Source organism: Engraulis encrasicolus, chromosome 23 (assembly GCF_034702125.1).
Source record: "Engraulis encrasicolus isolate BLACKSEA-1 chromosome 23, IST_EnEncr_1.0, whole genome shotgun sequence".
NCBI lineage: Eukaryota > Metazoa > Chordata > Actinopteri > Clupeiformes > Engraulidae > Engraulis > Engraulis encrasicolus.
The window spans coordinates 30,264,972-30,282,471 of NC_085879.1; the positions used below are offsets into that span (position 1 = coordinate 30,264,972).

The 17,500-nt window shown below is 43.3% G+C and overlaps 2 protein-coding genes across 2 annotated transcripts in view; both read right to left on the bottom strand.

The window, feature by feature from the left end:
- sfxn1 (sideroflexin 1) overlaps window positions 1-17,500 on the bottom strand; it is a 192,315-nt gene that overhangs the window by 84,333 nt on the left and 90,482 nt on the right. The window lies entirely within an intron of this gene.
- Window positions 1-17,500, bottom strand: part of gabra6a (gamma-aminobutyric acid type A receptor subunit alpha6a) — a 32,539-nt gene that overhangs the window by 1,227 nt on the left and 13,812 nt on the right. Inside the window, exon 8 of the mRNA XM_063189723.1 lies at window positions 7,332-7,573. Coding sequence (XP_063045793.1) covers window positions 7,332-7,573 — 242 coding nt within the window. The remainder of the gene's footprint in view (window positions 1-7,331; window positions 7,574-17,500) is intronic.

Here is a 17,500-nt window from a genome sequence, read left to right on the forward strand (position 1 = left end):
ATGTGTTATTAGTAGCCAATAGGGCTGTAATGATATTGTATCGAACCGAGAAATCGCGATACACAGAGTTACGATACTGTGTCGTGATACAAGGAGGCAGTATCGTGATACATGATAGTGCTTCCAAGCTTCAAATCATTATCATTATTTTATTTTAACTTTTACAAATTATTAGTAGCCTCTTGTAACTTATTCTACCTATAAACTATCACAATTTTTATTCATTATTTTATTTTATATTGTTGGCTAATCGTGGGGTGTATCGAACCGTAGGTCATAAATCGGGATACGAATCGAATCTTGTGTTGAGTGTATCGTTACAGCCCTAGTAGACAAGATGACTGAATTATATTGTCATCAGTAACCTGGTGGTTCTCACGCTGAACATTGTCAATCGCTTACAGTGAGTCCAATATGTATTTGATCCCTTGCTGATTTTGTTGGTTTGCCTACTAACAAAGACATGATCAGTCAATAAATGTTATGATAATATGTATTCTAATATGGAGAGACAGAATATCAAAAAGAAAATCCATAAATTAACTTATATTAATTTATTTCCATTTTATCGAGCAAAATAAGTATTTGATCCCCTGCCAACTGATTACAGTTCCGGGCCCACAGACCAGATGGGCACTTCCAATCAACTTGTCATCTGAATTAAAGACACCTGTACATACTAACATGCATAAAAGACACATTGAATCAGCAGAATCAGTCCATAGTATGAGTGAATCAGTCACACTCCAACCTCACCAGCATGGGAAAGACCAAAGAGTGGTCAAATGATATCAGGGACACGATTTTAGACCTGAACAAAGATTAAATGGGCTGCAAAGCCACAAGAAAGAGACTGGGTATTAATGACCCAGCTGTTGATGCATTTCTTCCAAAATGTGAGGAATACAAAATGACTATCCATCAGCCTGTCTCGGGTTCTATACAAGATTTGACCTTTTGTAGGGATTTGATAATCATGAGAACAGAAAGAAATCACCCTAGAGCTATACGGTATGAACTAGGCAATGATATCAAAGCTACTGACCAAAATCACTGAGAAAACTACTGGTAGCACTTAATGCCACAGAGGTTTAAATTCCTGTAGTGCACACATGGTACCTTTACTTCAGAAGGAACCTGTGCAGTCCCACTTGAGGTTTGCCAACGGACATCAGACTGATTTAGGATATGATAAGGAGGTGCTGTAGTCAGATGAAACCAAAATCAAGATGTTTGGCATTATCACAATTCAATGTGTTTTGAGAAAGAGTACTACTGTCTATGATTCCAAGAACACCATCCTCACCATCATGCATGAAAGTGGTATCATTATGGTTTGAGGGTCTGTGTGTGGCCAAGGCACAGGACAACTTCACATCGTCAACGAATGGATGGAGGGAGACATGTAATGTGCAATCCTGAGTGCAAACGTCCTTCCCTCCACCACTACACTGAAGGGTGGGCCATTTTTGGATCTCCCAACATGACAATAATACACAACATACAGTCAAAGCAACGAAGGAGTGGCTCAATAAGAAGCATATTCAAGTCGTGAAGTGGCCTAGACAGTCTCCAAATATTAACCCTATAGTAATTCTATGGAGAGAACTGAACCTCCCATTTGCCAAGCTACAGCCACAAACTATTAATGTTTTAGAGATAATGTGCAAAGAAAAATGGGCAAAAATATTTTCTACTATATGCACAAACATTGTCATCAACTAAAAGAAGCATCTGACCTCAGTGCTAGACAACTAGGGCTTTGCCACAAAGCACTTTATCTTCTTTAGCTAGAGGGGTCAAATACTTATTTGCCTAAATTAAATACAAATAAATTAAAATATATTATTTAAAGTTATTTTCTGGTATTTATTTTTGATATTCTGTCTCTCCATGTTTGAATACATATTATCATAAATTTATAGACTGATCATGTCTTTATTAGTGGGCAAACCGGCAAAATCAGAAAGGGATCAAATACATATTGGACTCACTGTAGCTCTGGAAAGGCGTTGGTGTGTTCAAAACAGCTCGAACCTGATTGGAGAATTCACGTGCCTTTTTCTGAATCACGTACTACTGGATTGGATTGGACAGGCTGTGAAATATCTGATTCCGTTCGGGCTCGTCTAAGATTTCCAGACCCTCGTGCGAGCTCACGAAGTCAAGCGGAAATGCACGAAGGGTCTGCGTGAGAGCCAGGCTATGTCATCAGGGCTCTAGATTAACTTTTATCATCACCAGTCAAAAAGGCTAGTCTATCAGTCTCTATCAGTATTTTAGTGTTTTATAACTGCACACTGTGTGTGTGTGAGAGAGAGAGTTGTGAGTATGTGTTGTGTGTCAGAGAAAAAAATGTAAATTCATGTACGAGTTATGTTTTTTTTACTGCAGTGTGTGTGATAATTGTCAATGTCTCATTTATATGTTCAGTTTAACTGCACATTGGAGATTGGTCAAACGCAATTTAAAATTTCTGCGCTAACCCTGTTACGTAGAATTTTGACAATAAAGTACACTTGACTTGACTAGATATTAATCTTACCAGCCAAACACAGACTCACTAATGGGTCAAAGTGGCTGGTAAGTTGGTCTTTTCTACCAGTCAAAATGAAATTTCTACAGCATTTAGCCAGTTGGCTGGTGTTTATTTGGAGCCCTGATTGTCATCATTATAAGGCATGGACTGTAAACTGAAAGAAGATTATCTGTTTCCATTGATGTCCTTCTGGATCATCAAGTAAAGTAACACTCGGCTCTACTACTACTACTACTGCTCCTATTCTTTGGAACAATCTGCCCAACCACATCCAGAATGCCCCTTCACTGGCCATGTTTAAGCAACACCTGAAGACAGTTCTCTTCCTGGAGGCTTATGGCTGCTAGTTCCACAAGCACATTCACTCCTCACATTCACGCACTGATGCGCACACACACTCACACTTTCCTACACGATACCCTGTGAAGCGACCTTGGGTGTTTTGAAAGGCGCTATAAAACGAAAGTATTATCATTATTACTACTGAGAATGGAGAATGACTCCCCATAAGACCTGGGACCCTAGCCTGGGAAATCCAATGCTGCTTTGCACAATCATTCCAATCTGCAAGACAACATGGATTCCATCTCTCAGTGAGTGTTCCAGATCTTGGGCTCCAATCAGAGAGCGGGGAGGGGTGGAAAGGCAATGACTGCAGTTTCTTTGACTAGATACGACTGACATGATTGGCTGTGGGCTACGTTCAAGCCAAATGACACATTCATAATGCCCAATAAGCGGCCATGGACAATCGTAAGCCACACCTTTCCTACGGGAAATTGCATAGGTAGTCTCCAGATGATCTCACTCGTTAGCCAGGCAACTGGGACCCGGGTTCGATTCCGACTTCACCCGACGTCATTTCCCGATCCTTCCCCGTCATTCTTTGTCAATCATTGCCTGTCTCCATCTTCAGCTGTCCAATCTCAATAGATGGCAAAGCCCTAAATAAGGCCCTACTGTGGCAGAAATGGTAGGGCACTTGTTTGCTATGTGGCCGACCCGGGTTCGACTCCCGGCCCGGGTCCTTTGCCGACCCTTCCCCATCTCTCTCTGCCCACTCACTTCCTGTCACTACCTTCACTATCCTGTCAAATAAAGGCAACAAAAAGCTCCCCCAAAAATATATGCATACAGTATATAAAAGTTATAAAAAAATTAAAAATAAAAATAAAAAAGCCCTAAATCAAATATATAAAAAGAATCAAGAACTGAAATCAAAGGGGAAAAGGAGTTTACGGAGTACTGAGCACTACAGTATTGTACTCTTCAATCTTGAATGAATGTATTTACTAATGTCTTCCATCTTAGTAAAAAAAGCAAAACAAAAAAAGAAATGTTTCATTCGCATATGCAATTTTCATGGAAGTACATGTTTAGTCCCTTTGCTTGAATGCAACAACAAAAAGTCAACAGTGGAAAAAACATCATTGCGCTTTCTCTCCCTCTTTATTGTCTGACTCATCCCCCAGCTGTTTTAGAATCACAAATTATTTATGCTTATAGAGCCTGGGCTGGATCACTCACACACACACACACACACACACACACACACACACACACACACACACACACACACACACACACACACACACACACACACACACACAGGCACACACACACGGACACACACACACACACACACTCAGGCACACACACACACACACACACACACACACACAGAGAACTGAGCATCAATCGCCTATTTCATTTCTGCCTTCTTTTAGGCTACCATACGGTATCCCGTCTAGATGATAGATCAGCAGAACTGAGTATGAATAGCACAGTCTGACCCTGTCAATTCATCACAGACTTATCTTTTTTGGCTACCTTTCAGTAGTCTAGTCTTGTCTTCATAGATCCACAGAGATTGGATTATCAATCGATTAGTACAGTCTCCATATTTAATTTCTTTAACCAAACCTTTTCTGTTGCGACCCAATTTTGGACTGCCATATTCAAAACGGCAAACATGTTTTACTCCGGGGGTCCCGACCCCCAGTTTGGGAACCACTTCTGTAGCGTTCCGTCTGTTATGGATCCATAAGTGTTGCCAGATGGGACAGTTTCCAGCCCAATTGGGCTGCTTAGGATGGCTGTCTGCGGGTAAAAATGGGTAAAAACGGCATTTGGCCACGTTTTTCTGCAAATTTATGGCCATAGAAATCAATAGAATTTAGTTCAAATTAGGCGGAACTTAGTGCTTCCAGGTGGGTTCTGTGCATTTTTTTGGGCTGGAAATAATCATTCTCATCTGGCAACCCTGATCCATAGCGCATTAGTAAAGAGTGCGCATCTCATCCTGCAGAGGGCATATTCCGGCCTCATTAGAGTATTTTGTCTGGATCTAGGACGTCTGCCAGCACAAAGCCCCAGCTGACTGGCTCAACAAGCACCTGTGACAGTACACTTAGCCGACCCGTCTGATGCGAGCTTACTGTAGCTGTACAGAAGAGAGCTTGCTAAATCGTGCTTTTTTTAGCTGCTATGGCTGACTATGGATGTCTTGCTGCTTCTTGGCCCTATCTTTAAAAAAATTACTTTTGAGGCCAGAGTGAATGCAGACACAAAAAACACTCAAGATCAGGCCCTTCAATAGCGCTAACGGTAGGGCACCTGCCTGCTGCGCGGCTGACCCAGGTTCGATTCCGGCCCGGGTCCTTTGCCGACCCTTCCCCATCTCTCTCTCCCCACTCGCTTCCTGTCCACCTCTTCTGCACTATCGTAATAAAGGCCGAAAATGCCCCAAAACTTACGTATATATATAAAAAAAACACTTAGGATCTACTGTAATGTAATATTAAATACTGTTGTATAAAATATTGTAATACCGTGGGTTCTCTACAATAACTTGTGAAGGGGAGTAGAGTTCCCACACTAGGTCTCTAGCATACCATACTGGGGTTCTGACTGCTACAACAAAGAGCCAGGCTTGTTGGCATGACAGTCGTAGCACACCCATAATAACCCTAGTGATGTAGTCAAATCACTAAGTTTTTAAGTTCTCCATCTCAAGTATGGACCGGATGTTTTGAAAACGATATTATTTTGTTTTTATTGGCAATTTAGTATGTGTCACAACTCCACCGGAATTGAGGTAGTATGATATGCAGTAACCAATAACATAGCTGTAGTGGCCGTTTGTCAAACAAAATCAAATTAAACTTAAATCAAACGGAACACTTCAGGCACCATGGGCAGGTAATGTACGCAGGCAAGACAAAGTCCAATTTCCAGGCAAAGTTCTTGAGTTGATGGTGGTTTATTTTTTATTCCAGTTGAGCAAACACATGGCATCTCTCGCTCTGGTAAAAAACCATATGCCCATCACCCAGGTGCCTACACAGATCACCACCTACTTCCTACCTATATACAGGTGTACCTGTGCCCACTATCGCCCCCAAGTGTTCAAATGATATATCAGTAATTAAATCAAAGAAAAATGACTAAAGCTATAAAGCAAAGCAATTAACTAAACAAGTAACTAGAATTATCATTTATTATTAAAATTACCACATTTCTAAAATAAGAATAACTAATCATAAAAACAATAAACAAATTAACCATTAACTTTAGCATTACTTTAAAAGAATAGTATAGCTCCAACAATAGCAATGATGGACAGTAAGTAATCTGCATTTATAATCTGTAAAAGTATGTTTTAAAAAATGGCCATGTACACATAATTTTTTGTCACATGACACCATGTTTTTCTTCAGGTGCCATTTTCCCCATCATCACCCTCCACTTACTTGGGTTTCTCCATGATGTCACTGGACATGTTCTAGCACCAGTGGAATTGTTTGCAAAAACAATTATGTATAATGTCATTTTATGGGCAGTCATGGTTAGAGCGTCAGACTTGTAGCCCAAAGGTTGCCGGTTTGACTACCGACCCACCAGGTTGGTGGGAGGAGTAATTAACCAGTGCTCTCCCCCCATCATGTCAGTACATGTAAAAGCACCAGAGATTCAAGAGATTCAAGAATTTATTGTCATTGTCAAAAAGGCAACGAAATTGTGTTTGGGGTACAATACTTAGTAGCAGCAGGTTTTCAAGTAAAGTGCAATAAGAGGTAAAAGTGACACCAGTGCTTGACCCCCCCAGCCCCCCCATCCCACTTAAAGTGCAGCAGAGATTAAGTGCATAATACTCGACACCCCCCCTCTCTCGCGCGCGCACGCACGCACGCACGCACGCACGCACGCACACACACACACACACACACAGAAATGTCCAAAGGATTGATGGATAACATTTTAGACAGTAATGTTCCTCAGCAGTCCTGCAAATTCAAAAGTCAAAAGGCCTGGTGTTAAACACTGTTGGGCAGTCTTTTAGTGCGGCTCTGAAGGGACCTGTACCTTCTACCTGAGGGTAGCCGTTGGAACACCAGTAGTAGACACAGCTGAAATAAACTAATGAACTAATAAACTATCTACAGAAGCTGCATAAAAATCTAGTATCATTTTCTTCATCCCCGACCTCCCTCCCTGTGTTACATACCTTGGTTTCATACAACGTTTTTGAAACGTTGTATGAGCTGAGTACATTTTCAAAGCGGAGCAACAGTGCGCGGTTGGACATCTACTCTTTCTACTATCAGATATGCATTTTGTCCTGCACCTGGCCTCAGAGATGTGGGATGTGCGTACTCTTACGAAGAAAACATACCTGGGTTTCTCCATGGTGTCTCTGGACATGTACGATAGTAGCACCAGGGCATTAGGTTGAAATAAACGAATAAATCGTTGATTAATAGCATTAATAATCTATGTATGACACCCTTACCTGGGTTTCTCCATGGTGTCCCGGGACATGTAGTAGCTCCAGTAGACCAGGTTGAAGGACCCGAAGGCGAGGGGGAAGAGGATGCGGGAGTACTTGTCGATGGGGCTGGTGCCGGCCAGTGCCATGTTGGCTGGGATGGCCGTGCCTGACTGCAGGAAATTGGGCACACGCTGCTCCGGCTCACTGACCACCGAGCTGATCACCGAGTTGGAGCGATTCTGACGGTAGTTGAGGCCATCAGGCTGAGAGAGGATACAGTAATTATGAAAAGTAGTGTTAATATACTACCTGTATGTACCTGAAAAGTTGACATTAACTCTCATTTCAGATAACATTTGGGCAGGCCCACTCAAAAATACAGTTCATTTTGCTCCGGATAACAAAGTTGGAGCGATTCTGCCGGTAGTTGCTGCCATCAGGCTGAGAGAGGATACAATACATGTACACCCAGGAAAAGTAAGAGTGTTAATATGAATGTATGTAACCCTTGAAAAGTTGAAATTAACTCAATTCCAGATGACATTTGGGCCCACTCAGGCTCACTGATCACCATGTTGGAGCGATTCTGGCGGTAGTTAAGGCCATCAGGCTACAGACAGTAAGCATGAAAAGTGAATGAATGTTAATATCAAGGGCGCTGGAACAAGTTTTAAAGTGGTGGTATTTTTTTTTTTCTTCATTCTTTATTTCTTAGCAATGTTTACTGCTGCTGCACTCCACTCATTTGTCTGCAGTAAAAAATGAGAAAGCCTCATTTAGGGAGCCCAAAAGTGGGAATGAAAATGCATCACTGCACCCCCCCTTTCCAGCACCCATGGTTAATATATACTACCTGTATGTAGCTCTTGACAAATTGAAATTAACTCCATCTCAGATAACATTTGGGACCACTCAAATTAGAGCTAATTTTGCTCCGGCTCATAGAGTTGGAGCGATTCTGACGGTAGTTGCTGCCCTCAGGCTGGGAGAGGATACAATACACTCAGGAAAAGTATGAGTTTTAATATACTACCTGGATGTAAGTAACTCTTCAGATTGATAACTTTTGGGCCCACTCAAAAATAGAGTTAAAGTTGCGCCGGCTCATAGAGTTGGAGCGATCCTGCCGGTGGGTTGCCACCGTGCAGCTGACAGAGGAAAGGGGAGGTCATCTTACCCAATAAAAATACCAGTGTTAATATAACTCTTTCAAAGTTAAAATTAACTACATTTTGAATTGGTGTTCATTTTACTCCAGCTTATTTACTACCTGAGAGAGGAGATAGATAGATAGATAGATAGATAGATAGATAGATAGATAGATAGATAGATAGATAGATAGATAGATAGATAGATAGATAGATAGATAGATAGATAGATAGATAGATAGATAGATAGATAGATAGATAGATAGATACACGTAGATCTTTACATTGAACTTTTACATTTTGAGTCTGCACCTGACTTAAATAGATTGGAATGCGATTTGAATGCAATCCTATGGAGAGTGTCATGATCTGCTTCAGTAGTCACAGTGCATGTTTCTTTTAGATGTATTTCAGTTTATCAATGTTGACAGCATTCATGCAAACCCAAACCATGTCACTCCCACTACTGAGAGCATCAACTTTATTGGTAAAACTAACTTGTGTACCACCATGCATACTTGACACCATCTAAAGCAAATTTGTTTATCTTGGTCTCTTCAGACCACACAACATGGTTCCAGTGATCCATATCCTCGGTCTGTTCACCTCTCTCGCGACCAAGATAAACAAATTTGCTTTAGATGGTGTCAAGCAACAAAAAAGCATTTATGCCTCAACCGTGCAAGGGGGCAGACACCAATGGCACCTGAAAGGGAGCAGTGAAGCGGGACGTTACCATGCTCAGGGTACCTCAGTCATGGAGGAGGATGGGGGAGAGCACTGGTTAATTACTCCCCCCACCAACCTGACGGGTCGGAGTCGAACCGGCAACCGTTGGGATACAAGTCTGACGCACTAACCACTTACCCATGACTGCCCTATATTAAAGGAAAGGTTAAATTCAGTTCAGGGAGGGAGCATGTGCCAACCACAAATGAGTCTCTCCACTCATGAATGCAATGTGATACTTTGGCCTGTATGTATTACATTTTATTTTATAGTGTGTTTTTTGCTGTTGTTGCTTTTATGGACATTTTTGCCTTTATTTGATAGGACAGTTGGAGATGGTGACAGGAAGCGAGTGGGAGAGAGAGATAGGGACGATTGGCAAATGACCCGGGCCAGAATCGAATCCGGGTCGCCGGCGTAGAAACCCAGTGCCCTACTGTTAGGCCACGGCATGGCCTTACTGTGTTTTATTTTTTATAACAGTTTACAGAGCAGTTGCAAACTGTTTGCCCCTCCATCGATTTTTAACCTTCTGGGTCAAAAGTTCATTCTGACTTAAAATTCAAAAGAGAGGCAAGCAACAAAAGGCTAATTTTAGTATGGGGAACATGTGCTAACCACAGATGAGTCTCCACTCCATTTACATGCATCATGAATGCATATTCATGTATCGGTTAAATCTGGTTTACGGACAGTTGCACTCCAAAACAGTTTGTTCTTCCAGCCATTCTTAACCGTCTGGGTCAAAAGTTCATACTAACCTAAAAGTCGTACACTATTCAATCTCTGTGTTACATGCGGCACCATTGGGAGGAGGGGGATTAGTGTGTGTGTGTGTGTGTGTGTGTGTGTGTGTGTGTGTGTGTGTGTGTGTGTGTGTGTGTGTGTGTGTGTGTGTGTGTGTGTGTGTGTGTGTGTGTGTGTGTGTTTGTTCATCTTGGCCTGGTACCCTTGGGACCTCTGTGAGCCCCCTGGGTCTGGGCCTGGGCCTGGGAGGCCTGTGCGATTATCCTCCTCTTCCATAGTGCATCACTGGGGGGGTGAGGGTGATTATTCTTCAGACAGGACAGTCAGTGGGAGATGACAGGAAACGAGATGGGAGAGAGAGAGACGTGGAAGGATCAGGAAATGACCCGTGCCGGGAATCGAACCCGGGTCACCCGTGTGGCAGTCCAGTGCTCATTCCCTGGAGCCATGGCTGAGCCACATCACTTGTTTGTAAAGATTTGATTTTGGGCTAGTAGCCTCTTACTGCAGATGGGGTCGCCGGCGGGCCTATTCAACTATGTGCTGAAAATACTCAACTACATCATAACAACATTGCTATGACAGTGCCGAGAGCCTTAAGTAACAGATTAAGACATAGCCATTAACATTTTGGTGACAGTAAGGTTATAACATAGGCTCTGCACTAAGGGGTTTTAATATCCTTTACATTTGACAGGAATGTAATGATAGTGACAGGAAACGAGTGGGAGAGAGAGAGAGAGAGAGAGAGAGAGAGAGAGAGAGAGAGAGAGAGAGAGAGAGAGAGAGAGAGAGAGAGAGAGAGAGAGAGAAGCGAGAAATAACCTCCAGAATGGCCAGAATCGAACCCTGGTCCCAGGGCTGGATTAATGCACAGGATAGATATGGCCGCAGCCTAGGGCCCCCCTCCACAGGCTAGATATGCCTGCAGCCTAGGGCCCCCTACCACAGGCTAGATATGGCCGCAGCCTAGGGCCCCCCTCCACAGGCTAGATATGCCTGCAACCTAGGGGCCCCTACCACAGGCTAGATATGCCTGCAGCCTAGGGCCCCCCACCACAGGCTAGATATGGCCGCAGCCTAGGGCCCCCCTCCACAGGCTAGATATGCCTGCTGCCTAGGGCCCCCCTCCACAGGCTAGATATGGCCGCAGCCTAGGGCCCCCCTCCACAGGCTAGATATGCCTGCTGCCTAGGGCCCCCCTCCACAGGCTAGATATGGCCGCAGCCTAGGGCCCCCCTCCACAGGCTAGATATGCCTGCTGCCTAGGGCCCCCCACCACAGGCTAGATATGCCTGCAACCTAGGGTAGTGGGGTCGTAGGCATGTGCATTTTTTCTCAGTCATTTCAAATTAGTGTTAAAGTTTGGTTTTCACTTCCAAGTTGAAGTTTAGGGTCTATAGAACAATTTGGGTTCGAGTGTCAAACGCACAGATAACAAAATGGCCTGCGGGGGGCGCTCTAAAATATATAAACTGCTATAACTTTTTATTAGTTTAACCAAATTTAACATATGAGGTATGCATGGATTCAGCATTAAGAGGAGACACTGGTTACCGGATTAAAGACATACTATGTCATAAACACACTTTTAGCCCATGGACAGCAAAATTCAGGGGTTTTTTTTTAAGATAAAGGGTGGAAATGCCCTCCAAGTTGCAATGAAACATCATTTATTGTTACAAGTTATTGTAAATAAAGCCTGGGATATCATTCAACTTGATTTTTTCAGAATATCCCTGAAGCACAAAGATACCTAGGATACCTATACACAAATAGGGCTGCATAAAGCCTATGTGATATTTAGGACCCAACTTGCAACTTTGAGTTTATGAATTTAGTATCATGAGTATCAACTTTTTTCAATCAAGCCATATTCTATTTACACATAAAATCACAAAAAACTTTATATCTGGAAGAAAATAAATCAATGATAACAATAATAATAATCATAATAATAATAATAATAATAATAATAATAAGACTTTCCGGAGAGACAATGCTATTAGTATGCTTGCGGCTTATGCACACACACACAGAGCTGTTGTATACACACAGAGAAACACGAGGGAAAGAGATAGAGGTCTGAGTGTGTGTGTGTCTGTGTGTGCGAGAGAGAGAGAGAGAGAGAGAGAGAGAGAGAGAGAGAGGTCTGTCTGTGTGTGTGCGTGTGTGTGTGCATGTATGGAGATGCTTCAGGTGCCTTTCAGCAATGGGTGGGTAGGGAGAGGTAAGGGTGGGATTCGAACCTGCAACCCTCTGACAGACCAGTAGGCCACTGCCACTTACTGTATAGAGTGGCCACAGCAGCATACTAGGCCATGGTTGCCCAAGTGACAGCAGAGGTCTAAACGTCTACATGGCTGCATGTGTGTGTGTCAATGATACAGTAAGTAATGTAGACCTCCTTGGTGTGTGTGTATGACTGAAAATTCTAAAGGTGACAATTTGGCGGTCAATAGCTGAGTAATATGTGCAGCCTTATTTTTACACTGTCATATCTCCAAAAGTTTTGCAAGTTGTCAGATGATATTGACACACAAATGGCACAACCCTGCTCTTCATGTCAAAGCTGAGATCACTTTTCTAGGCCAAATGGTTCAGTCAAAAAATTGACATATTCAGGCCTATGCGCTGAGCTGTTCACAAATTTTTTTTCGTAAGTGAATGGGGTCATAGCATAGGGGATTTTAAAACTGCTCTCTCTGAAACATTTGTACGAGTTGGCTTATGATCTTCACACAGTTTGTATTCAGAGCCAAGACCTCTCTGACAATGCCTTTACCTAGTTGATACCTAGTTAAAAACCCTAGGACAGGTCGCATCTCACTGTAACTGCCACAGTTTGTGACATCATCATCTTGACCATTCTACCATTCATTTCAATGAGGGGGAAAACAGAGAAAACTGAGGAAAAACAAGTCTGGTGAACGAATGAAAGGGGGTAGGCCAGCAAAAAATACACCACCCTCAGCCCTGAATAATAATAAACTGCTGATGAACAATTGATATGCTTTCCCGCAAGCATACTAAATAAACTGTTGGAGAACAATTAGTATGCTTGCTGGCGGCAAGCAGAGGCCTTTGGCAAGCATACTAAATAATACTATAGGACTATTTCATACATGGTAGACACAATCATCTGCTGTTATGAGGACATATCTGTCATCTGAGAACTGTCCATTTGTTACCAGCTGACAGGAATGAAAACTGTTCTTATCATCTGCATTTGCCAGAAATGCCTGCCAATCTGGTAACAAATGAACAGTTCCCAGATTTGGACTACACTACCAAAGATGCAGTTGCCAAAGATGTATTCCAACTAGAGGTGAAGTGCAGCTGTACTAGTACTTGTACAAATATAACCTGCCAGATCTCGATGCAAGTGCAGAGGCAGAGTTAAAGTGCACACGTCTGTGCAAGTGCACAAACAATTTCTAAGACTGACACTGACTGTTTTTGCATGTCATAGTTATTGTAGAGTGGAGTATTGGAATAAATGTTAGCCCTATGGTCTTCTGTTTGCTTTTTGAATGCAGGAAAAAATTATGCTCCCCATAGTATTTATTATTATTATTATTATTATTATTATTATTATTATTATTATTATTGATTTACTTTCTTCCAGATATAAAGTTTTTAAGTTGTGAATAAAATGATGGCTTTATGGGAAACAAAAAGCTGGTACTCATGTTCCTAAATTCATACACTCAAAGTTGCAATCACATAACTTAGGCTATATGCAGCCATATTTGTGTATAGGTATCCTATTAGTATCTGTGTGCTTCAGGGATATTCTGAACAAATCAAGTTAAGTGATAACCCAGGCTTTGTTTACAATAACTTGTAACAATAAATTATGTTTCATTGCAACTTTGAGGGCATTTCCACCCTTTATCTTAAAAAGACCCGGATTTAACTGTCCATTGGCTAAAAGTGTGTTTATTACATAGTGTGTCTTTAATCTGGTAACCAAATACTTAGCTCACCGGTTTCTCATCTTCATGCTGAATCCATACATACCTCATATGTTAAATTTGGTTTAACTAATCAAAAGTTATAGCAGTTTATATATTTTAGAGCGCCCCCCGCAGGCCATTTTGTTATCTGTGTGTTTGACACTCGAACTCAAATTGTTCTATAGACCCAAAAAAAAACTTCAACATGGAAGTGAAAACCAAACTTTAACACCAATTTGAAATGACTGAGCCTATTACGACCCCACTAGGGCCCCTACCACAGGATAGATATGGCCGCAGCCTAGGGCCCCCCACCACAGGCTAGATATGGCCGCAGCCTAGGGCCCCACCTCCACAGGCTAGATATGGCCGCAGCCTAGGGCCCCCCTCCACAGGATAGATATGCCTGCAGCCTAGGGCCCCACACCAGAGGCTAGATATGGCCGCAGCCTAGGGCCCCCCTCCACAGGCTAGATATGCCTGCAACCTAGGGGCCCCTACCACAGGATAGATATGGCCGCAGCCTAGGGCCCCCCACCACAGGCTAGATATGGCCGCAGCCTAGGGCCCCACCTCCACAGGCTAGATATGCCTGCAACCTAGGGCCCCTACCACAGGATAGATATGGCCGCAGCCTAGGGCCCCCCACCACAGGCTAGATATGGCCGCAGCCTAGGGCCCCACCTCCACAGGCTAGATATGGCCGCAGCCTAGGGCCCCCCACCACAGGATAGATATGCCTGCAACCTAGGGCCCCTACCACAGGATAGATATGGCCGCAGCCTAGGGCCCCCCACCACAGGCTAGATATGGCCGCAGCCTAGGGCCTCCCACCACAGGCTAGATATGGCTGCAGCCTAGGGCCCCACACCACAGGCTAGATATGCATGCAGCCTAGGGCCCCACACCAGAGGCTAGATATGCCTGCTGCCTAGGGCCCCCCACCACAGGCTAGATATGCCTGCTGCCTAGGGCCCCCCACCACAGGATAGATATGGCTGCAGCCTAGGGCCCCACACCACAGGCTAGATATGCCTGCAGCCTAGGGCCCCACCTCCACAGGCTAGATATGCCTGCAGCCTAGGGCCCCCCTCCACATGCTAGATACTGATGTCTGCAACCTAGGGGCCCCGGCTGCCCTGCCTGTTTCCAGGCATAACGGTATGGTGCCTTTGCCGTTTGATCTACAGCCAAGGCCCACAATGCATCTAGTAGTATGAGTTCTTCTGTTTTCTGCAAAAATCCAAAACACTGATCTATAAGTTTATATAAGAAAACATGTGTGGTTTAAAAAGTAGAGTGCTCTCTGTATATATCAGAATTTACAGCTGTGGAAAGTAACCTCTGATTAGTTTATTTACAGATGTTCTGTTCAGGCCCTGCTGTGGCCTAACGGTATGGTACTGGGTTACTATGCCGGCGACCCGCATTCCATTCCGGCCTGGGTAATTTCCCGATCCTTCCCCGTCTCTCTCTTGCCACTCATTTCCTGTCCCTCCTCCAATGTCCAGTCAAAAATAAAGGCAAAAAAGCCCTAAAAATATATACTATAAAAAAGATGTACTGCTCATAGATTCAACCCAAGAGAAAAACACACTCATGCAAGCTAAAAAATAAAATAAAAAACGCTGCTTATTGCATAGTGATTACAAAATCAGAGCAGGGGCAGGGGTATCAAAGTGTTTAACACACCGACAAGTCAGTATACCATATGACCACAAGGGCGAGCTGTGGAGCAAAAGTGCTTAAGTGGATGTCAGGATTATCCCTGAACACCTTACAGCTTGTTCCCATTGTGGTTTGATGTAAATACTACCTTTTAGAAATATTTTAGGAATTATTTAGAAAAAAATACATGTTCATGTACACAAACACACACGCACGCACGCACGCACGCACGCACGCACGCACGCACGCACACACACACACACACACACACACACACTCTTGAACATACATTAGCAATAGAAGTCAAAATGTCTTGCCATTCTTTGACAAAAAAAAGACAAACACTGTTCTCTTTTCAAACCCATTGATGATGCTGACCTACTTCAATCAATGGGACATCTAAAAAGGGTTTCTTCCTGGGCAGCCTGGAATCGCAATATATAATCCTGTGCCAGAAATTAAAAAAAGAGCTGCTTTTACCAGTACAGTTTGTCTACAAGTATTTGGACAGGTAAAAACAGGTCATTTGGAAAAAAAAGTGGCACTGGAATTAGAGATGCACCGGATCCTGATTTTTAGGATCCTGCCGGATACCGGATCCACTGCTTAAGATCCTGCCAGATCCGGAACCGGATACCGGATCCTACGAAAGGGTTGAAACACATAGCCTACTCGCACACGTGGGCCCTTTTTATCACGTTGGCTCAAACTATTTTGACTGAAAAGCCTCGGCTACCGGATCCTGGATCCTGGAACCGGATCCGGATCCTGTGAAAAACCCTATTATCCTGCCGGATCCGGAACCGGATGCATCTCTAACTGGAATATAGTTTCTGAATCCAGGTTGTCCATCACTAGTTTATTCCATCGGACCCCTCATTTGGGGCCTGAAATAATAGCTATAATATCCACCTCCCTCCAGCTCCTCCTAAGACCACGGGTGCATTCCAATATGCGACCTTGCGTCCTTCACTTGGGCTTGTGGCCTCACGTTTTGCTGATGCCCCGCCTCCATGGAGAAAATAAGTAAATTCCTCTGCTGTCAGCCTATGTTGGGGGTCTATTCATCATTTACCATCCTGTATGAAAATGAGAAAATTACTTTACAATTGAGCTTTTGCGAGATATTGAAATATAATGCTGTTGTCAGTGATGTCATCACGACGTATTACTTCCTGGTACAAGGCCACAAGCACAAGGGGAGGACGCAAGGTTGCATATTGGAACGCACTCCACATGTGTATGGCGGATGATGGGAAGCCATTTATTCTGTTTTCGAACCCATGCTCGATTCTGCTGACCTCATTAATCCGATTGGATACCTCAAGAAATGGTCTATTCCAGGGGTGGGCAATTATTTTGGCCGAAGGGCCGCATTGAATTTAGAAAGTCGACCTAAGGGCCAGATATCGTAGGCAACTTGCCGGTGCCAATAATAAGAAATGGTTTACGCCAACATAATTACACCATTGTCAGTTATACCATTCCTGCTAATTGTATCTAGATGTAGACCTAAATAATCTAAGGTTTCCATGACCCTTGTTTTAGATAGCCAATTTAAGAATGAGTGACCATATGAATCTGCTATTTTTTTCTTCGAAATGCTCTGAGTGCCGCATGAAATGGCCGAGTGGGCCGCATGTGCCCCCCGGGCCTGAGTTTGCCCACGTCTGGTCTATTCTATTAGGCCCCCTCCCCACTGGGGGCCTAACATAGATACAGGAAATATCCACCCTCTTTTGAAACTTCACATTGAGAATCTCAAGTCTGTTAAAGAGCTTAAGCCTTTTGTTCTGCATTTTTGATGTGCACATCACTACCTCTTTAGTTGATAGGCCTAAAGTAAAGAAAAGAATACCAGCAGCCTCCCTTCACCTCCTTTTGAATACCCGAAAATAGTTAATTCCACTGGCCCCACTCATCCCCTCATTGGGGGCCT